This window comes from Dermacentor silvarum, chromosome 5 (genome assembly GCF_013339745.2).
Source record: "Dermacentor silvarum isolate Dsil-2018 chromosome 5, BIME_Dsil_1.4, whole genome shotgun sequence".
In the NCBI taxonomy this organism is placed as follows: domain Eukaryota; kingdom Metazoa; phylum Arthropoda; class Arachnida; order Ixodida; family Ixodidae; genus Dermacentor; species Dermacentor silvarum.
In genome coordinates, this window is record NC_051158.1 from 175,860,290 (window position 1) to 175,883,512 (window position 23,223).

The following is a 23,223-nucleotide window of genomic DNA, read 5'->3' on the forward strand; positions in this document are numbered from 1 at the left end:
TGAAGGCAGCGGGATCGAAGTGCATCAGGACAGGTCCGGAAGTCAGTAAAAATTGCAGTTACTGAAATGCAGTCTCACAGGAATCCGTCCACACGTATGGCGTGTCCTTGTGAAGAAGGGACGTCAGAGGAGAAGCAAGCTGTGCGAAATTCTTGATAAATCGGCGGAAATACGAGCAAAGGCCCAAGAAACTTCGGAGGTCTTTTACCGTTTTTGGGTGCTGAAAGTTACGAACCACGGCAACCTTTTGTGGATCTGGTCGTATTCCCTGGTTGTCGACCAGAAAGCCCAGTACAAGAGCTTCACGCTCGCCGAAGTGACACTTTTTGGAATTCAAAATAAGGCCAGCTCGCCGTATGCAGTCAAGCACGACCGATAAGCGGTGATTATGCTCTTGAAACGTCGTGCCATAAATGATCACGTCATCTAGATAGCACATACAAATTTCTCATTTGAGTCCGCGGAGCACTGTATCCATAAACCTCTCGAATGTCGCCGGAGCGTTGCACAAGCCGAAAGGCATAACGTTGAACTCAAAGAGGCCGTCGGTTGTTACGAAGGCTGTCTTCTCCTTGTCCAAGGAGTGCATGGGAATTTGCCAGTATCCTGACCGCAAGTCAACGGAAGAAAAATATGACGCGGAGTGCAGACAGTCGACGGCGTCAACTATACGTGGCAGTGGGTACACGTCTTTTTTTGTGACGGCGTTGAGTCGGCGGTAGTCCACGCAAAACCGCCACGAGTTGTCCTTCTTTTTGACGAGAATCACCGGAGCTGCCCACGGACAGCATGATTCTTGTATGACTCCTTTCCGCGAAATATCTTGCACCTGCTCGGCGATGATTTTCCTCTCTGAAGGCGAAACGCGGTAAGGCTTCTGACGAATTGGCAACGCTTGCCCGGTATTGGCAACGCTTGTCCGCGCATTGCCGCTACAATATTACAGCCCTAGAAATAAGGCAAAAATATCGTGATTCCTTATTCTCGTATAAACTAATTCATAACCACTTTCCCTGTCCGCGGTTACTATCGGCTGTAACGTTCAGCGTGACTAGCCCAAAGTTCCGTAATTCCAGCATTTCCTACGTGAACTCCTTTTGCACTTCTAACGCTAGAACACGTCTTTCACTCAACAAAATACCTTATGTTATTACCTTAATATTTTCAGCTCTTGTATTTGCTCGGGCCGCTCTTTAATGAAACATTTCAACCCCAACTTATACCACTGGGTATATGCCACTGGTATTATTCGCTCGTCAGTAAATATATCAATACCCACCCTGTACCTTCGTGCCCCTGCCATCCAATTACTGCGACCGCCTCGAAATCCAGTGGTTCAACCGCAGGATTTACCCCGAAGAATATCGGTTTTACGTCTGGGGTTCGCCATTCAGCAGGATTGCGGGGTCTGGGAGCGAAATACTGGTCATTGCAGGTGGAGGCCACGGGAATTGGGCTCGAATCAGGTCTGGAGACAGAGCAGGTGGTAGCGATGATAAGGTTAGCAATTTCTTTAATAACGGAAATCGTTGGGGGCGCTTGACCAAAGGCACCGTCAAGTGGTCGTGGGTAAAGTGGGGCCGGATTCGCCGCTTCACGCTCTCGCCAAACGATACGCATGTCGTTCTTTTGAAATGGCTGTGTGGCGGCAAGATCGGAGCAAGAGGACTTGGCAGGTTTGTTTGGGAGCCGGGAAAACTGGCACGACGTGGCGGCTTAGGCTACCTCGAAGCGGCGGCATTATTTGACGATGGCTTCCACAGTAGAAACGTCGTAACAGGCTGCGGTCGAACATCGAGTGGTTTGATGCTCTTATTTTGCTCATTACTCCCTTACTCAGTGTTATATTTGTATCTGAAGAGTGTTTTGAAGTAACAGCACTCAATTGTCTGTTTCCTTCCCAGGGCCAGGGGCTTCCCCGTGGTTTTCTTGTATTCCGCCACACGAGTTTTGTGTACATTTTCTTACGCAATGAACTCAACTCAGTACCTGTGACTATTGTGCCGACCAATGAAGGCATTATTTGGATGAAGAATCCAAAAGTAATAGAAGCGGAACTTCGGTGCACTACGACCCATTTCCCCCAAAAAATCGCATAGGTTGGGCAGTTCTCGCCGAAGATGCGTTTTCATCTTTTCTTCATACCAGGCCTGCGTGTGAAACCTCCTAAAATGTTCAGTGTTTGCTTTAAACCAGTTCAGTTCATTTTATGCACCTTGTTTGGCTTGCGTGAAAGGCCTTGTCCAAGGCGTTGATATAAACCGGAATCCTGTAGAGGTAATGGACACGTTTTCAGTGGCAGGCGCAATCTCGTTCTTTTGATGTCGACGCATTATAGATAACAATCCCACAGAGTCTGTCATAGTTGCCTTGGCTGGGTCACTTTGAGCATCAGAAATCAAGGCATGGCCCCTGATATACACAAGTTGAGCCTTTGCCACCGTGCTGGCGGTAACGACATCCCACAATACGTTGTAGATCTACTCTCAGTGCCGCAATTGTGATGATGATCAGAACTCAATTAGAAAAAAAACGACAAGTGCCGTCTCTTCGGTGAAGATGACTCTGCAGATTATTCTAATTCTGCAAAGGAGCGCCAACTACAAGTTCTCGAAACCATTTACCACAGGTGCTACTCCCGTATGGAAGCAATGGCACACCTGCAGGTAAGAAATCTTACATGCGCTAGTGCGACTGCCTGTCATCCAGCAGCAATTCACTCGACGCTTTCACTGTCCATTGATGAGGTGGTTGAAAGGGCCCTGGAAAAGGCTACGGAGCGTCTTGTTTCAAGCCTTTGTGAGTCCCTGGCACGAATAATTTCAAATCAGATGGCGCAGGTTTTTGGAACATCAGCCACTGTAGGCATTCCCTCGAGGAATTCAGTCGTCCTGACCCAGCAAACGAAAATAGGGCGCCCGTTATCACGCCCAAAGAAGTCGAAACTTTAGGACGATCCGTTGAACATGACCAGATGCAGAGACAAGACTTAGGGTAACAGCGCAAGTCTCGGATGACATGGACATGGATCCTCTACTCCTCAAGCGATCCAGAGCCCCTCTGTCAAAGAAAACTACTTCACTGATTCAGACAACGACTAAGATAAAAAGACAGCCTCTCCATGAAGCGCTTTTAAAATGGAGCATCTTAAATAAGTCAAATCTATGTCAAATCTATGTAAAATTAGGATCTGTCAAAACTTTTCAGTGGAGTTGCCGATCAGTTCATTCTGCAGCAACTGAACTAAAATATTTATCTTCTCAATTCTCGCCAGAGAATTTAGCATTACATTAAATGTGGCTTGCATTTAATGAATCATTGATATAGATGGTTACCGATGCTTCTACCTGCATGGCCAAGCTAGCGGAGGAGGCTTCGCATTTTTTTTTTATTTCTGTAAATATTACTCACAAGGCAAACATATTGTTACGAGGCATTGAGTATGAGACTGCCATTAAAGGGCCGCTTTGCTACGCGAAGAGGAAGAAGACGCGACATGCCGCGTGAGAGGCTGTCATCCATTCTCTGGTAGCAGCAGCTTGTAAATATTGTCTCTCCCGTGCACTTGTGAATCCCCGTGACAATTTGCTGGAGGTGCGCGGTATCGGAAGAAGCGCTGTACAACGTAGCTCGGCAGTGGTCGTTGAGTAGGGGTCATCATGAAGATAGACGAGACAACGCCGCCTGCGCCGGCCAGTACGACGCCTGCACCATCCCCGACAACAACGTCAACGATGATCGTTACGCATCCGAAAGACCCAGGAATGTTCTGCTACAGATGAAGTTGACGTCGAAGATTGGATTGCCAATTATGAACGCATCAGTGAGATCAATCGTCGGGAACCGACGATCATGCTGGTGAACGTGCTGTTTACCTCAAAGGAATGGCAAAGGTGTGGTTCGATAACCATGAGGTAGATATTGGAAGTTGGGACACTTTCAGTGCGAAATTTTGGGCTTTGTTTGGGAAGCCCTTGGGTCGAAAGGCAGCCGCAACGAAAGAACTTTCCATCCGCACTCAGACGTCCACTGAACCATACATATCCTACATTCAGGATGTCTTGATCTTTGCCGTAAAGTGGACATGGATATGACGGAGTCGGACAAGGTTGGTCACGTACTGAAGGGAATCGCAGACGATGCGTTCAACCTATTACTGTGCCGACATTGTGCGACCGTCAATTCAATTATTAAAGAATGCCGGCGTTTTTAGCAGGCCAAAAGTCGGCGTATTGCGAGGTCATTCGCTGGGCTACCGAACACCGCCCCGACGTCATCATGCGAAGACGGACGGGCCTCTCGTCTGCAGTCCTCGCCGCCATCGGAAATTACACGAATTGTCCGTCGGGAAATCGAAGCAATTGCTCCTGCTCTTCCCAACAACGGCCGCGGCGATTTTCACGTGCCGGCCGTTTCCCTGGTCCAGCCCATTGTCCTGGAGGAACTCGGCAACTTGGGTTTCGCCATCTGCACCATTGCTCAGTCTCGGACAACTGTCTTTCGCCCTAGGTTGCCGCCTCGCCCGAGATCACCGCCCCAGGAACAACGGTTTTATCCGCGCTCTCGTAATCCCGCTGAATGGCGGACGGCAGATGATCGGTCGACTTCCTTCTACTGCCGCCGTATCGTTCACGTCACGCGCCATTGCAACAACTGTTGGGTGTCGCCGTTAACCCGGGATGACACTGCTAGCCGCACCGATAACTACCGCCATTCTCAGCCCGCCCAGCCATACCAGCCACAGCTACCACCGCTTCCAGCCTTTTGAGCCGTACAACGTCGATGCCACCCCTACGCCGCACAGCCGTTCCCCGTCGCCACGAGGTCATCAGTCCCGTTCGTCGCCAGTGCGTCGGCCGTCGTTTCCTTCGCCTCTAGGACGACGTCCGACTTCGCCGCTCAACCTTCAAATGGAAACTAAGGGATGCAGCTTTTAGAGGTGACGCTGCAACTTCGACTTCCACCTCAAATCCTCTCCTGGTATTGCCGACATGACGAAACTTGATCGACGTTGACGTTAACAGCTTAACTGTTCCCGCACTCGTCGATACTGGGGCACAAATATCCGTGATGAGTAATCACCTTCGTCGCCGCCTCAAGAAAGTACTTACTCCCACCGCTACTGGTATTATTCGTGTTGCTGATGGAATAAGTCCCGCAGTCATCGGAATGTGCACAGCTCGCATCACCATCGCCGGTCACCATATATCTGTTTTGTTTACTGTTCTCGAGCAATGGGCAATGACGTCATTCTCGGACTCGATTTCTTGTCGGCCCATGCCGCTTTCATTGAGCGAGCAACCGGCGTCCTTTGAGCATCCTCAACTTGCTCATGTTCCTGCTTTACCGTCACATCGCTGATGCTCTGTCGATTATGTTCGGTTGTCACCGCACTCCGCCATGTGTCTTGCCTTGACGACGGCATCACCAATCCCAGACGGCGACTACATAGTGTCTCCACGAATTGAAGTGTTGTTGTCCAGAAATACTACTGTACCGCACACCCTTATGACTGTTGTCGACAAGTACATCCCGCTCCCGCTTCTCAACTTCAGCAACTCGATTCAAGCTCTTCCGCAAGGCATCTCAGTGGCCAACGTGTCTGCGCTTGATGAAGGCGACGTCGCGGCACTAGACCCCGACACTTGTTCGTCCTTTCCCGCAAGCGGCCCGGCAAGGCCACTCCCAGACGAAATTACCACGATGATTGCCCCTGATCTTCCGACTTGTCAAGTCGCGGAACTCCACCACCTCCTAACGGCCTACAGGGATGTCTTCGACTTCGATGACCGCCCTCTCGGTTAAACGTCTCTCGTAAGTCATCGAATACGTACCGGAGATGCTATTCCTATCCGACGATGACCATGTCGTGTGTCCCATTCCGAACGCCAGGTCATACACCGAGAAGTCGACAAGATGGTCTCCAAATGCGTCATAGAGGCTTCCTCAACTCCGTGGGCGTCACCTATCGTCTTGGTCAAAAAGAAGGATGGCAGCTAGAGATTTTCCTTCGACTATCGTGCCTTAAACAAAATAACGCACGAAGGCGTATATCCGCTGCCACGGATCGATGACGCCCTGGACTGCCTTCACGGTGCGAAGTACTTCTCATCCATAGACCTGCGCTCGGGTTACTGGCAGATTTCTGTTACTGACTTGTATCGATAAAAAACTGCCTTTATCACAGCGGATGGCCTCTACCAGTTCAAAGTTATGCCCTTTGGGCTGTGCAACGCCCCCGCAACGTTCGAACGCACGATGGACTCTCTCCTACTTGGCTACAAATGGTCTATCTGTCTCTGCTACCTAGACGACGTCATTGTGTTTTCCCCAACGTTTGAAAGTCAACTTACTCGTTTTGGCTACCATTCTAGCTGTCTTTCGTAGAGCAGGACTCCAGATAAACTCCGAAAAAGTGTAATTTCAGCAGACAACAAATTACTGTGCTTGGTGATCTTGATAGTGCTACAGGTGCCCAACCTGACCCTGCCAAGATTAGCGCTGTCAAGAACTTCCCTGTGCCCTCGTCTACTAAAGCTGTTCGGAGTTTTGTTGGATTATGCTCGTACTTCCGCCGCTTTATGCGCGATTTCGCCATCATAGCCCGACCAGTAACCGACCTTATCAAGAAGGACGTGCCCTTCTCGCGGGGCCCCGACCAAGCGACTGCATTCTCGGCGCTGACGAACTTGCTCACTTCACCGCCTATTTTGGCTCACTTTGACCCATCCGTGCCTAACTGAGGTTCGCACAGATGCTAGTGGGCATGGAATCGGCGCCGTCGTCGCTCAGCACCAGCATGGCCACACACGTTACTGCATACGCCAGCCGCCTGCTCTCCACATCTGAACGGAATTATTCGATCACAGAGCGCGAGTGCCTTGCATTGGTTTGGGCTGTCGCAAAATTTCGCCCGTATTTGTACGGCCGCGCATTCTCGGTTCTTACCGACCACCACGCTCTTTGATGGCTGTCCTCGCTCAAGGACCCAAGTGGTCACCTTGGTCGCTGGGCTCTGAGACTACGTTTGCAAGAAATAGGAAAAGGAATATAAATATGTTTGATATGATGTTGATACGCAACAGCCGCCACAGTGTGGTTGCACTGAAGAGGAGGACGTGTTTCCGCTTGATATAGCGTTGTCATCTCGGACTCCGTTGGCTTCCGTGTATCAGCTACACGTAACATTATTTGTTGGAGGTGCGGGTAACGTAACAATATAACGGTGCGTCTGCATACAAAGCGAAGACGCACTTAAATAGCTCTTGTAATTTTCTTGATGATTCAATCTGTGTATAAATTACCTTTGAGGTAATTTATAAATCGGGCAGGCTACATCACGATGCCGATTGTCTTTCGCGCCATCCGGTGGACCCTGCTAGCCTCGCTGATGCATCACCATGATTCTTGTGTTCTGTTCATCCCTGATTTACGCGAAATCAGCACCGCACAGTGTCGGGATGCAGCCCTAAAGCTCACCATTCACCGACTCTCTTCTGCGCGTTCCGACCCTGCTCTACGCCAGTATGACCTAAGCGATGACGTCCTTTACCATCGCAACATGAAACCTGATGGACCGGAATTCTTGCTTGTTATTCCCCGACACCTGCGCACCACCATTCTTCAAGATGTGCATGATGGTCCAACTGCGGGGCACCTGGACGTTTCACACACCTACAACCACGTGCGACAGCGGTTCTTTTGGCCTGACTTGTATCGTTCGGTGCGCGGAATCGTTGCTGTCTGCGAGCGCTGTCAGCGCCGCAAACGTTCTGCTCTTCCACAGGCTGGCCTGCTTCAACCTGTGACATTCCACCGGAGCCCTTCTTCCGCATCCGCCTTGACTTGCTCGGACCTTTCCCTGCGTCCATATCCGGCAACAAATGGATTGCCGTCGCAGCTGACTACTCCACCAGATATGCCATCACGCACGCCATGCCCAGTAGCTGCGCTACCGACGATGCAGACGTTCTGCTCAATGACGTCATTCTTCGATTCGGGGCTCCATGCCATCTTCTTACGGATCGTGGCTGCTGTTCCCTTGCAAAGGTCATTGACGAAATCCTGCGTAGCTGCTCCACTGAACATCGCCTTACGGTAGCCTACCATCTTCATTCCAACGGTCTTACCGAGCGGTTTAACCGATCTCTCACGGATATGCTGTCCATGTACGTCTCTACTGATCACCGCGATTGGGATGCCGCCCTACCCTATGTTACTTTTGCCTACAACTCGTCCCGACATGACACTGCCGGCTATTCGCCGTACTTTCTCCTGTAAGGCCGCAACCCTGCGTTGCCCTTCGAGACGCTCCTTCCTTCTGATCCATCCGCACCAACCGCATATGCTTAGGACGTCCTCTCTCGGGCAAGAATGGCTCGCCTGGTTGCTCACACTAGGCTATGTGCGTCGCAGGCCTCCCAAAAAGAGCGCTATGATAACCGGCACCGCGAAGTAGAGTATCCTCCTTAATTTCTGGTCCTACTCTAGACGCCGTCTCGACGCCAATGCCTGTGCGAGAAGCTCCTCCCTCGCTACACAGGACCCTACAAAGTTCTCCGCAAGCTCAGCGACGTTGACTGCCTCATCACTCCGCTCCAACGTCGCCCGTCTACTTCTTTTACGTCTGCTGCTGCTGTTGTGACAGCTTGCTCACCTACCTTATAAGAAGCGAAACCATTAACTTAATCTAGGCACCTCACCGGAAAGACCACTGGGGTTGCCTTTTCATACAAGTACAATTTTCTATTTTTTTATGACTGAATAAACGTATTTCTCTCTCTCTCCATGTGTCTCGGCTAAAACCCTACTACACCAGCAGTGCTGACTGATTTTAGAGGCGCCATGACGGTGCTAGCACAGTCCACCGGGGGTGATGTTACGAGGCATTGCGTATGAGCCGGCCATTAAAGGACCGCTGTGCTATGCGAAGATGAAGAATACGGGACATGCCACGTGAGAGGCTGTCACCCATTCTCTGTTAGCAGCAGCCTGTAAATATTGTCTCTCCCGTGTACTTGTAAATCACCGTGACAATATCACATAAGTGTATGTACTCAGACAATAGAATTTTTGAATGATTCTAAGCTTAACGTATCGGCTGCCTTTCTCTTTAGTTAACGTATAGTTCCCTGCGGGGCTGCACGAAACTAGTTGCTCGCACACCACTATAATTTCATGCAGGAAAGATAACCTTATGGTTGGGGACTAATTCCCATCGCACGTGCTAGGGTCTTAAGATTGAACCATACGGGAAACGCTTCTGGGACTGGATAATGGGTAATAATCTTTTGTGTCTAAATAATAGGATTGGTATGTTCGTGAAAGATCAGTATCAAGATCACATCAGCAAGATCAGATCAATAAGAAAATATTCCGGACACGAAACAAGGCCAAGCAACCGCTATGTTCCATTGTGAAAGAAAACGTTCTGGTAGCTTTCACACTCGATGCGAGGCAAAGCAATCGCTTTTAATTGTCCCTTTGCCGCCATCGCTTGCAATAATGTTCATAAACTCGTTTCAAAAGCTTCATTCCGTGCGCACAAACCACAGCGCCCACAGCGAAAGAAAGCGCTGCGTACCGTCGGAGAAAGGGCCCGCAACGAGAAATCTTTTCCAAAGCATTCGGGCTATGCATCAACTTGACGGTACTATCTGGAGCTGGGGGACTGCACGTGAGTTATGCTCCTGCTCTGCAGTAACACTTTCACCTCGGAAACCTCATCGTTTCGTTCTCTATAGGTAACGATGTTCTTTCTCGTCAAATATGGCAGGCACTCTGGTGAAAAACTTTTAAATTATGTGGCTTACGCGCAAAAATCATAATCCGATTATAAGGCACGGCGTAGTGGGGGACCCCGGAATAATTTAGACCACCTGGGGTTCTTTAACATGCTCCTAAATATATGTACCCGGGTGTTTTCGCATTTCGCCCCCATCGAAATGCGGCTGCCGTGGCTAGGATTTGGCCCCGCGACGTCGTGCTTAGCAGCCCAACACCATATCCACTAAAGGCTGATTCCTTGGCCACAGCGTTTTCCATCCTGTAAACTGCTGGTTTCATCAGTCGGCAGACCAAAGTCGTTGTCGCGTCGGCGTAGTGTGAATCGGCCTTAAGCAACCACGGCGGGTGACAACACACTTTTTACCACATTTGTCACATCTCTGCCCCAGGAACTACCCAGTGACCGAGGTAGCCACGAAACCGGTTAGACCAACTGACCGACCCCGAAAAGTGTCTGAAGTACCCGAAGAAGCCTAACGCGGTAATAGTTGTTTAAGCTCAACGTTGCTTTGGTCTTTCTGTTGTGCATGCGAGTTCTGACAGATCGCGTTAACGCTGACGGAGGAATGTATACCCTAGCGCATTCAACACAAGACCTCACTGCAGTTTATGATAAACTATAAAATCACGTCAACAAGAAACCTCTGTGTTAGTCTTCTCGCGCAACCACATTCGCGTCTAACAAAACAATTTTGATTCGTTTGTATTGTAGATATTCTAAATTCACTTACCACCACGTTGTACAACATTTTTGACATTGCTGCCGACACAATTTCATGTTTAAGAATAGAGTACCATAACGTTCCTTGGTAAAAGTCTCCGGCATTGAGAAAGAGAGGATTTTGGGCAGCTGCCTTCAGCCGTCGCACCTGAAACATAAAAAGGTCCCTTTAGGGGGTGCTGACAGTAGCTCCTCAGCATCAAATAAAGTTCGTTGTCTGTCTGTCCCAGAGAACATAGATTATACAAGAAATGTGCCGAGTACACCAAGATTAGCAGCAACAGTGAGCGGTCGGTGATTTTCCGAACGCAGCGGTATCTTTGCGGCTATGGAGGTGCTCGAGGTCGTGGGTTGCATTGCGACCACGCCAGCCGCATTTCGACGGGGACGAAATACAAAAACGATCGTCTACTTAGATTAAGGTGCACATTATGGAACCCCAGGGGATAAAAAGTTATTGCGGAGTTCGCTACTACGGCGTGCCTTTTATTGCGGTTGTTACGTTTGGCACATAGAGCCCCATAAATGAAATAAAATATAAAACTTCAGCCCTGATGCGTGTGCCGCATGAGGCAATGACAATGCTGACCTTGTCGGAGGTTATGAACATTGGCGCACAACAACGGCTCAAGCAAACACGCCTTCCTGTGCGTTTCGTGCACTACGCGCACTAGCAGCAGTGGTGCACGCTAACTAACGTTTAACACCCACCGGTGACATAACTAACTTTTATAGTTTAATAATGTCTATCTGAAGATTTTTGTACGAGGGCATGACGTACAGGAAAACGGAGCCTGGAAAGGGGTTCGTTCTTTTCCACGCAAAATTTCGGCTGGTTTGTGATGGAACAGCTAAGGGCACATGAATCTGTGTCAACATATTTTGTACTGGCCTCCAAGCTGTAGGAAATACAATTCAACTGATATAACCAAGGTTGCTTAGCTATTCCAGGAGGGAGAAAATGAATTTTGCAAGAAAGAGGAACATGAATATAAATATTGTTACATACATCGCGAGCACGTCAGTTATTGTCCGGTTCAGGCGTTCAGTAAGACCGTTAGTTTGAGGATGGTAGGCTGTAGTAAGCTTATGTTTAGTAGCACAGGATCCAACTAAGTGGTCGATGACTTTGGCAAGAAAGTATCGCCCGCGATCGGTGAGAAGTTGACGAGGTGCGCCGTGGTGTAAGATAACGTCGTGAAGCAAGAAGTCAGCGACGTCTGTAGCGCAACTGGTGGGAAGGGCTCTTGTAATGGCATAGCGGGTGGTATAGTCCGTAGCGATGGCAATCCACTTATTTCCGTCGTTTGATATAGGGAATGGTCCGAGAAGATCAACGCCAACGCGAAAAAAAGGGTTGGTCGGTATATCCAGAGGCTGCAGCAGACCAGCGGGATGTACAGCTGGTCGTTTTCGGCGTTGACGCGACTCGCACGCGGCGACATAGCGACGGACGGAGCGGTTGAGACGGGGCGAGAAAAATCGTCGCCGAATTGAGTCATAGGTCCGAGAGACGCCAAGGTGTCCAGCAGTGGGAACGTCGTGCAGTTGCTGGAGTACAGTCTGCTGAAGATGAGACGGAATGACGATTAGCAGCTCGGGTCCGTCTGGGTGCATGTTGCGGCGATACAGGGTGTCATTTTGTAGTACGAACATGTGAAGGGATGGGTCAGACAGGTCAGAGAGCAGGCGTTCGATAAGCTGCCGTAACGATTCATCGCGTCGCTGTTCAGCCCCTATGTCTTTCAAGGCGGAAAGCGAGAGAACGCAGATCGGTGCGGCATCCACTAAATCGTTCGGTGCATCGACGGGGTGACGAGACAGGCAGTCGGCGTCCTGATGTAAACGACCCGACTTGTAGACTACAGTGTATGTGTATTCCTGAAGGCGTAGGGCCCAGCGACCGAGGCGTCCGGTGGGATCCTTGAGGGAAGAAAGCCAACAAAGGGCGTGGTGATCGGTTATAACCGTAAATGGTCGACCATATATGTAAGGTCGGAACTTGCCCACAGCCCAAACGAGGGCGAGACATTCCCGCTCAGTAATCGAATAATTGCGCTCAGACGGGGAGAGGAGGCGGCTGGCGTAGGCGATAACGCGGTTGTGCCCACGTTGGCGTTGGGCTAAAATTGCGCCGATGCCGTATCCACTGGCGTCAGTGCGAATTTCTGTCGGAGCAGAAGCGTCAAAATGGGCGAGAACAGGTGGTGTGGTGAGTAGCGTGATGAGGCGCGAGAAAGAAGTCGCTTGTTCAGAGCCCCAGCAGAAAGGAACGTCTTTCTTGAAGGAGGTCAGTCAGGGGACGAGCAACATGCGCGAAATTTTGCACAAACCGGCGGAAGTAAGAACAAAGACCGATAAAGCTGCGAACATCTTTGGCAGAGGTCGGTACAGGGAAATTCTGCACTGCACGAACTTTAGCGGGATCGGGGCGAATGCCTGACGAATCGACGAGATGTCTGAGCATGGTTATTTGGCGGTGACCGAAGTGGCACTTGGACGAGTTGAGCTGCAGGCCAGCGGCGCGAAAAACGGAAAGCACAGATGAAAGTCGTTCAAGATGGGCCGCAAAAGTTGGAGAGAATACGATGACGTCATCCAAGTAACACAAGCAGATGGACCATTTCAATCCACGCAAGGGCATGTCCATCATACGTTCAAAGGTCGCCGGGGCATTGCACAAGCCGAAAGGCATTACTCTAAACTGATAGACGCCGTCAGGTGTAACGAATGCGGTCTTCTCACGGTCCATTTCATCCACGGCAATTTGCCAATATCCGGAGCGAAGGTCTATTGATGAAAAATAAGTGGCATTGTGACGACAGTCCAGAGCATCGTCGATCCGTGGAAGCGGGTAGACATCTTTCTTGGTGATCTGGTTTAGATGACGATAGTCCACGCAGAATCGCCAGCTGTTGTGCTTCTTTTTGACGAGCACAACAGGAGAAGCCTACGGACTGGAAGAGTGTTCAATAATCCGTTTGGCAAGCATTTTGTCAACTTCGCTCTGGATAACTTGTCGCTCAGAGGGCGACACCCGGTATGGGCGTCGGCGAACAGGTGCCGCAGCGCCGGTACTTATACGATGCTTCACAACCGTAGTTTGACCCAAAGAGCGATCGTTCAGGTCGAAAACGTCGGCGAAGGACTCGAGGAGGTGATGGAGCTCTGCGGCGGATTGGGGTCGAGGTCCGGCGCAATCATCTTTGCAATGTCGTCGGCCGGGGCAGATGCAGAAGGCGCAGAACGAGCACTGGTCGAAGATGTCGCAACAGATAGTGCTGAAATATAGCACTCGCGGGACGGTGACAACGTGGCAAGTGACATCCCTCGAGGAAGTACCTGAGGGCACTGGCCGAAAGTGAGGATGGGAAGACAGGTCTGATTGGCTGCTACAGAAATGACGGTGTGTGGGAAGGAGACATTGTGGGAAAGCAGGACTGAAGTCGCGGGAGTGAGGACATAGTCTTCGTCTGGAACAGGTGGAGAGGTGAAAACGGTGATGCAGGTTGCTGCTTGGGGAAGAAGACGAATAAAATCCGCAGAACAAAGCTGAGTTGGGGCTTGAGCAGGAAGGTCAATGGAAAGGGGTAGGTCAAGTTGGACAACACCGGCTGAACAGTCAATCAGAGCAGAATGGGTGGTCAAAAAGTCGAGGCCGAGGATCACATCGTGGGGGCAGCGTTCGAGCACACTAAACAAAACGGACGTTTGGCGTCCGGCGACACTGACACGTGCAGCACACATTCCGAGCACAGCCGGAGTTCCACCGTCGGCGACCTGTAGCAGTCGAGTCGGAGCAGGAGTAAGGACTTTCTTCAGGCGCGTTCGAAGGTCAGCACTCATGATGGAAACTTGCGCTCCAGTGTCGATGAGTGCCGTAACAGGCAAACCATCCACATCCACGTCCAAAAAGTTCCGATCAGTAGGCAGGGTCAACAGAGGAATTTCAGGCCGGGGTGCTAGAGCAGCGTCACCTCCCGGAGCTGCCCCAGTCAGTTTCCCGTCGGAGAGCGGCGACGGTAAGCAGGGGACGGGGAACGACGCAGCTGGGGTGAACGGGAGCGGCTACTGTGCGGTGATGATGAGCGGTTAGTCGCAGTGACACGGGCGTTGTGAGGTGCATCTTCGAACTCGGTGGGGGGCGCTGGCGGGTGAGGATTCAGTGGGGAGCGGCGGTAGGCGGGAAAGCTTGGTCGAGAGAGGGCCGGCCAGGAACTTCGGCAATGGCGAGAGATGTGACCCACACGTCCACAATAGAAGCAGATGGGTCGATCATCATGTGTGCGCCATTCGGCCGGGTTGCGATAGCTCGGGTAAGGACCGCTCTGGTTCCGGTAAACAGGGGCATAGGCAGCAGACGAAGCGAAGTCAGAACGGTTGGCGGAGCAGATGGATTGCAGACCCACATTGGAAAGTTCTTGGCGAACGACCGATTGAATGAGGGACACGAGCGGCCGGGAATCGTCAAAGCACTGCGTCACTTGTGTGGCAGGAGACGCTGCTTCAATTTCTCGCCGGACTATACGTACGACGTTCTCGGAGGGAGTGGGCTCATGCGGAAGACAAAGGTCTTCACACGTCGATGAAGCAGCGGTGTTGGGTAGGCGCGTGAACTGCTGAACTTTTCGCTTCTTTTGCTGGCTTTTCGCTTCTTCAAAGCGGCGACATTCGTTAATGATCTCATTGACGGTTGTGATGTTCTTATACACGAGAAGGTTAAACGCGTCGTCCGCTATGCCTTTTAAAACGTGACTGACCTTGTCTGCCTCTGTCATGTTTTTATCCACCTTGCGGCAAAGAGCCAAGACGTCCTGGATGTACGCCACGTAAGATTCAGTGGACGCCTGTGCACGGGTCCCAAGGTCCTTCTGAGCAGCACGTTGGCGGCCGATGGGCTTGCCGAACAAATCACGAAGCTTCTGTTTGCATTGCTCCCAACTGGTAATCTCTTCTTCATGTGTCTCGAACCAGACTCGTGCCGTTTTTTTTTGAGGTAGTATATTACGTTGGCCAGCATAAGCGTGTTATCCCACCTGTTGCTGGCGCAGACCAGTTCGTAATTTGCCAACCAGTCATCGACGTCAACGTTGTCAATCCCAGAAACATGCCAGGGTCGCGGGGCTGGGTTAGGATGACCGTCGGTGGCGTCGACGGGGCCGCGATTGAAGACTCCCCTTCGGATGACATGGCAGCCAGGTTACGTCCGCTGCGGAGCTCCGTCTTGTGCAATTGAGTACCCCGCACCTCCACCAACAATGTTACGGGAAGGAAGAAGCGTACTGGTTTTACAGATGGGTTTTAATGGCTGCGCAGAGAAGCGAAAATCCAGAATCTTCTTTGTCGTCTCCCAGGGCACCAACCATGTCCTCTTCTTTCCACCTTATGCACTGTGACAATATGTGTGATATAATGATGATACGGTAGAGCCGCCACAGTGGGGTTGCACTGAAGAGGAGGAAGACGACGTGTTGCCGCTTGATATAGCGTTGTCATTTCGGACACCGTTGGCTTCCGTGTAAATAAATTGTAAATAGCCTAGAGCATCAGATACACGTAACGTTATTTGGTGGAGGGGCGGGGTAACGTAACAATATAACCGTGCGTCTGCATACAAAGTTAGGACGTAGTTCAATAGCTCTTCTGATTTTCTTAATGATTCAATCTGAAAGGTCTTGCTTCAGGTCTCCAAATAAATGCGTACCACATTCTAACATTTTTCTTGGTGGTGCTAGATGCTACGTACAACCCCGAAAACTTTCACACTAAGCCTTCGCCGCAGTCGTCGCATTGCCGGCCATCCGCCATTCCCGCATAGCCCTCCGGCCTGTTCACTGACGCAGAAGCTGTGACCTCAACGCCCGCTGTTAAGAGGCAGACACAGAGGAACCCCACTCCTTTGCAGTGAGAGCCGGGAAAGACGTCGCTGAATGGCTGACCGAATACCAACGAATAGGCAGGCAAAAAAAGAATTCTCACAGAAACTCCTCTGAGACTTGCCTAAGTATGAGTAAGCATTGTGGCGCTTGCTCATCTGCACGCAGCCCAGTGTCATTATCAGTGTTACGACACTTGACCCGATCAGTACAAACGACAGCGCAGTGGCGACACAAACTGGGCGAATGGCTGCGCAACGTGCATTGATAACGCAAACAAAGCACTGCAGGTGGCGGCGCCAGAAACGCTGATGACGTTCCGACCATCATAAGCCGTTATCGCACTTTAGCGCCTTGTCCCTCAGTGTCGAACCATTATTAACCATGATCAAAATACTGCGGCCGCAGCACGGACCGATCAAACAAACTCTGGCACGGCCGCGCGGACCGTTTCTTCAAAGCGATCTGCTAGCAGATAGAGAGTGACGACTGCTGATTGCTCCTCGTGCTGTGTTTTCGCCGCTTCGCGTTGAAGAGAGACGCGCGGGGCCATATACTGAAAGCGATCTGCGAAAGGCGCAGGGTGCGGCATGTTCTGGGACCTTCGTGAGCGCTGGATTGTCGCCGCTTCGTTCGCATTGAAGTGGTAGGCAGCACGAACGTTAAGTCGATCGCTGCTGACAGCTCTATCTTGAAAGCGATCGTCTTACTGACTGACGAAAATGATGGACAGTTTTCTCGTTGCGTAAGCATACAAATATTACGAATTTATTTAATGGGACACGCACACCCAGCTTACGAATGTAGTCTTCTCGTTAGGTGACACCGCGGTTATCAGGTACGAGAGCCACGAGGACACCCAAATGACCGTGAATATTTCCGTTGAAGAACCATAAAACTGATTTGGTGATACCAATGTAAGGAACACTCGTGTCGATCTGAGCCTCGCCTAAAGGACTCCACTTGCCAGAGAAGCTTGCACCACATATATTGAGGAAATTCATATTTTGCGTAAGGAGGTGAGCCCGCGGCGTACGCCTGAAGGTAAAGTTAGCTACATGCTCAATGATCGCTGAGGGAGTATTCAAATTTATCTTTGCCAAGATTATTTTGAACTCGGTGTCCAACGTCACACAGCATTGCAGCGCTTTCGAAGATATTAAAGATCACGAAATAACGTGTTAAATTGGTCGCTTGGCCATTAACACCAAGGTGTGAAGTGCTGACGTGAGCTGTTCGTCAGGCTTGAGATTAACGAGGCGCCAAATTGTTCGCGAGGAGCTGCTTTGACGGGTCGAACAGGCTCTAAGTATATCTAGAGGAGTGTTTTGCGCTTTGTCCGGATCAGAATGCGGCCGCCACGGTCAGGATCGAACCCGCGACATATAGCTCAGCAGCGCAGTACCGTGGCCACCATGGTGGACAAACAATAAATAGGAGCTTTCTTTGCTTCTTGCTTTGGCGTTTTTACTGCTGCTGCTGTCGCTGTCTTGTAGGCTGCGTCGGGAGGTGGTTCAGAGCGTGAGCGCGGCGGAGAGAAAACGTGACGGGAGAAATTTGTTTGCACCTTTCCATCGCGTCGGATGGGCGCAATGCCCTCCGGAGCTCCCTGGGCATCACCATAGTACCCTCTTGACAGCTGTAATTATCCATGACCCCCTGCAAAAGCATTTTAGAAACTGCAGCGCCAACGTTTTTATAAGGCGCAACAGTCCAGAGGGCAGCTAGATAGTGTGGTAGAGAGGAGGTAGTGAGAGGATGCAGACAACGGGTAGAACTTAGGCAGTCCCGAAACGAGTAAATGCTAAAGGCCGATTTATGCTCGTACCGCCCATCGCCGCAAGCCGTACCGCACGCTGGCGGTTCAGGGGCGGTGGGCGGTCGGCGCAACCGGGCATAAAATTGTATTTACGCTGGGACCGCAGGGTGCGGTGCAGTTCTCCTGCACCCTCTGGCTATGCAAACAGGTCACCAGTGGCTGGCAACGTGCAACAGCGCGTGGGCGTGCTGGCGACGAGCAATATTTTGCCCCGTGCCAGGACTTTGTAATTACGTTTGCCTTCTTATTAGTTATTTTTATTAGCTCGAGCGGTTCGGATGCGCGGGCATCCGCACTCCCGTTTGGTGACACGACGTGTGTCGAGAGCTGGGCGCTGTTCGTCGGAGCAAAGGTGTTCGAAGCCAGCAACTATCGCCGACAGTGGCATAGTTTTGTTGATGTGGATTCAAGATTCTGCGTCATGGCGAAAACGCGACTCTTGCACTGTCACATTCTGTTCTGCCATCACGTGTGTTGCGTTGGTGCGGTGACGCACTTTTGGAACACTGTGCAGTTATCTTACATGCGCCACTATTTTTGTTTCATTTATTGCTACCGCATAATGTTGCAACTGTAGAGAGGCACTCTAGTTTAATTAATTAGAGCGTAGAGCACCGCAGCGAGAGGTTACACAGCGCAGGCAACACAGGCACACGGCTTCGACCAACTCGTCGCCGTCGTCTTTCTCGAAGCAGTGCATACTGCTCTTTCTTGTTCAGTACAATTATCTCCCCGGAGAAAAGGAGCCGTCCCGGCGACCTACGGGCAGGATAGCACAGGGGGGTCGAAATAAGGCTTTAGCCGCTGAACGTGCACGATTTCGCGCCCTCGGCGGCGCTTATCCGAAGGTGGCTCAAGGGGTTCTGTCATGTAGTTCACAGGAGACGTTTGACTGACCACACCGTAGGGACCCTGGTACTTGGAAACAAGTTTCGGTGAAAGTCCAGGCCTGGTGGCGGGAACCCAAAGCCAGACTAGTGAGTCAGGAGCATAGGGTGCAGGAGAGGCGGAAGTGTCCCAACGGTGCTTCTGTCGCTGCTGGTCTTCCGTAGTAAATGTGCGGGCGAGCTGTCGGCACTCTTCCGCGTGTGCAGCAGCTTCGGACAGGGCAGTAGACTCCGTTGTGTCAGGGAGATACGGGAGGATAGTATCCATTGTGCAGGAATGCTCGCGTCCGTAAAGAAGAGAGAACGGGGAAAATCCCGTAGTGGTCTGTGTGGCGGTGTTGTAAGCATACGTCACAAAGGGTAGAACGCGGTCCCAATTGGTCTGGTCAGATGCGACCTACATGGATAACATGTCGCCAAGAGTATGATTAAAGCGCTCAGTCATCCCATTAGTCTGCGGGTGGTATGCTGTAGTGGTACGGTGAATTACGTAGCATTCCTTGAGTATAGGGCTTCTATAACCTCAGAGAGAAACACACGGCCTCTGTCGCTGAGCAATTCTCGGGGTGCTCCATGGCGAAGTATGGTGTTACGCAGAAGGAACCATGCAACATCACGCGCAGATGCGCTAGGCAGAGACGAAGTTTCCGCGTAACGCGATAGATGGTCTATTGCCACAATCACCCAGCGGTTGCCGTCTGAAGTACTCAGCAGGGGCCCGTAAAGATCAACTCCGACGCGGTCAAAGGCGCGTCCTGGGCAAGGCAAAGGTTGCCATGGGGCAGGTGAGGAACAAGGGGTATTGGTTGGCAAGCGAGGCAGGAGCGCACATATCGGCGGACGAGTTAGTACATTCCGCGCCAGTAATAACGGAGTCGCAGGCGTGCGTACGTTTTTACTACTCCTGCATGCGCGCATTGCGGGTCATCGTGAAACGCTGCACATATGTCCGAACGTAGATGCCGTGGGACCACGAGTAACCATTTGCGGCCGTCCGAGAGGCAGTTACGGCGGTAAAGGAGTCCATCACGAACAGCGAAGTGGTGTGCTTGCCGACACAGTGTACGGTCAGAAGAAGGCGCTGATGGGTTGGACAGAAAAGCCAGCACAGAGACAATCCATCGATCCTTCTGCTGCTCCGAAAGCATGTCCGTGGCGGTGAGGGAGGACTCGCATATTGGTACCTTCGAATAATTGGGCTGGCCTGATACAGGGGAGCGGGACAGGGCAGCCGCGTCCGTATGTTTACGGCCAGAGCGGTACAGCCCTCGAATGTCGTACTCTTGGAGGCGGAGTGCCCATCGAGCGAGTCGACCTGAAGGGTCTTTTAAGGACGACAGCCAGCAGAGGGCATGATGGTCAGTTATTACGTCGAATGGGCTGCCGTAGAGGTAAGGGCGGAATTTAGTTATGGCCCAAATGATAGCCAAGCATTCTTTTTCTGCAACGGAATAGTTGGCTTCCGCTTTCGTCAGAGCGCCGCTGGCGTAAGCAACGACGTATTCATCGAAGGCAGTTTTTCGTTGCGCAAGAACAGCGCCAATGCCGACACCACTAGCATCCGTGTGAATTTCTGTCGGTGCGCTGGAGTCGAAATGATGGAGAATCGGGGGTGAGGTTAGAAGACGACGCAGCGTCGTGAATTCGGCATCACAAAGTGGCGACCAGGCCGAGAGGTTGTGGTTACCCGCGAGAAGCTGCGTCAAAGGCGCTATTATGGTGGTGAAGTTGCGGATGAAACGGCGAAAGTATGAGCACAATCCGATGAAGCTGCGGAGTTCTATGGTGGTCTTTGGTCGTGCGAATTCGGCGACTGCTTGGAGTTTGGTAGGATCTGGAAGCACACCATCTTTCGAAACAACGTGGCCAAGGATGTACTAGCTGTCGGGTGGCGAAGCGACGCTTCTTGATGTTGAGCTGCAGTCCAGCATCAGCGAGGCAAGTGAGAACGCGTTCGAGTAGAAGCAGCTGAGAAGAATAGTCCGGGGAAAAGATGACAATGTCATCGAGATAACAAAGGCATGTCTGCCATTTGAGGCTAGGAGTATGTTATCCAGCATTCTTTCAAATGTGGCAGGCGCATTGCACAGGCCAAACGGCATCACGGTAAATTCATATAGGCCGTCAGGCGTAACGAATGCCGTTTTCGGGCGATCTCACTCAGCCACCGGGACTTGCCAGTAACCAGATCGTAAGTCTAAGGACGAAAAGAATTCAGCGCCTTGGAGGCAGTCTAGTGCGTCGTCGATACGGGGGAGAGGATAAACATCTTTCCGGGTTATTTTGTTCGGGCGTCGATATTCCACACAAAAACGAATCGTCCCATCTTTCTTTTTCACCAGCACTACTGGAGAGGCCCAAGGACTGTGGGAAGGCTGTATCACGCCGCGTTGAAGCATGTCGCCTACGTGCTCGTCGATGACACGGCGCTCCGTCGCGGACACACGGTATGGACGCTGCCGTAGTGGAACATGGCTACCGGTGTCGATGTGATGAATGACTGTAGCTGTACGCCCTAAATATTGTTGTTGGAGGTCAAAAGAAGTGCGAAATCGGGTAAGGAGGTCGACGATCTGCGCGCGCTGACTCGGAGTGAGCTGCGGATCAATACACCGAGCAAACGTTCCGTCACATGCTGGCTCAGACGCACAGACAGGAAGAGCCATGGCGTCAACCTGAAGAAGAGTCGAGTCATCGGGCACATCGTAGAGAAAGCCCGTCTCAAATTCGTCAGCAGACCCGAGGCACTCGCCATGTCGTAGGCTTTCTGGTGGTGTGCATGTAACGTGCAGCGAGTTATCCTCACGCACCTCGACTCTGAAAAGCATGTCTTTTTCGGTCTCGGGCCGGGCTCGGGCCGGGCTCAGGCCTAAGAGAAATGGCTGGCAGGCCGGGCCAGGGCGGTAATATAGATTATTTCCGGGCGCGGGCCGGGCCAGGGTTTCACCATAAAGCTTTTGGCCGGGCTCGGGTGGGCAGCCCACCGTAAAAACGGGCCCGGGCCGAGCCCAGGCTGAAAAAATAGGCCCTTGCAGTGCTCTAGGCTCGACTCCCACATAAGCTCGAGGGTTCGACCCCAGCCGAAGGTCGTGGGTTCGAGTACCTGAATTAACTCTATCTTAATTAACACGATGGCGACGGCGACCCTCGCGCTATCACAATTGTTGCGTGAGCGTTTGCATATAGGTAAGGCACGACGTCGTGTCGGTGTAGTGGAGGAATTACTACACGGAGTCCTCACCACGTACAGTTCTGCGTCGACGACACGGCTTTTCGGTCAAGGACGTTCAAAGTCGACTGAATGGTGAGACGTGCAGGGTGTTTCATTTTAGCTGCACCAAATTGTTATACATTGTCTGTCGCAGATAGCACAATTCTAATCCTTGATCTAAACTACTTCCACAAGAAATCCAAATGCCTAATTGAATACTGAACATGATTACGCTAATACACTTTGTAAATAATTATTTTGCGGCACATGTCTTTATCTACAAACGCTGGTGAGTTTCCAAGGTGTAACCACTTCGAACGAATTTTCTGGGCTGCGCTGACGGAACGCTGATGGAATTCTGGAACGCTGATGCATTTCGTCGTACACTTTGAAAATTGATATCTCGAAACTGGTTCAGTAACTGACGTGCACTACAACGCAAAAACGCCCGTGTGCTTGCGTTGTAGTGCACGTTAAAGAACCCCAGGTGGTCAAAATTAATCCGGAGCCCTCCACTACGGCGTGCCTCATAATCACAACTGGTTTTGGCACGTAAAACCCCAGAAAGAAGAACTCACAATTCGTTCCAAGTGGAACTCACCGGCTATAATTCATAGATGGAAATATGTGCTGTAATGTAATTCATTAAGAAGCTTTTTAGCATAAGTATGAGAATTATTCAATTAGGCATTTTGATTTCTCGTGCAAGTTGTAGCGAAAGTATTGGTCCGCGACGTGAGACGGAGACGACCATTTATTGGAACATTGAGGCGAAAACTGACCGATTCTGGCCCGTGCACGTGCCCTCGATCTACTTCAGCTCGTCTTCATACGCTTGCTCGTCTTCATACTGGTTCGGCACGCTCTTGGTTGCTCCGATCCGATATTTTTCCACATCCTCCCGGGCGGGCAACATCAATAGG

General features: G+C 51.1%; 1 protein-coding gene across 1 annotated transcript in view; it reads right to left on the bottom strand.

Moving 5' to 3' along the window:
* Positions 1–23,223, bottom strand: part of LOC119454600 (protein 5NUC-like) — a 73,509-nt gene that overhangs the window by 46,541 nt on the left and 3,745 nt on the right. The window contains exon 2 of the mRNA XM_037716491.2: positions 10,518–10,655. Coding sequence (XP_037572419.2) covers positions 10,518–10,655 — 138 coding nt within the window. The remainder of the gene's footprint in view (positions 1–10,517; positions 10,656–23,223) is intronic.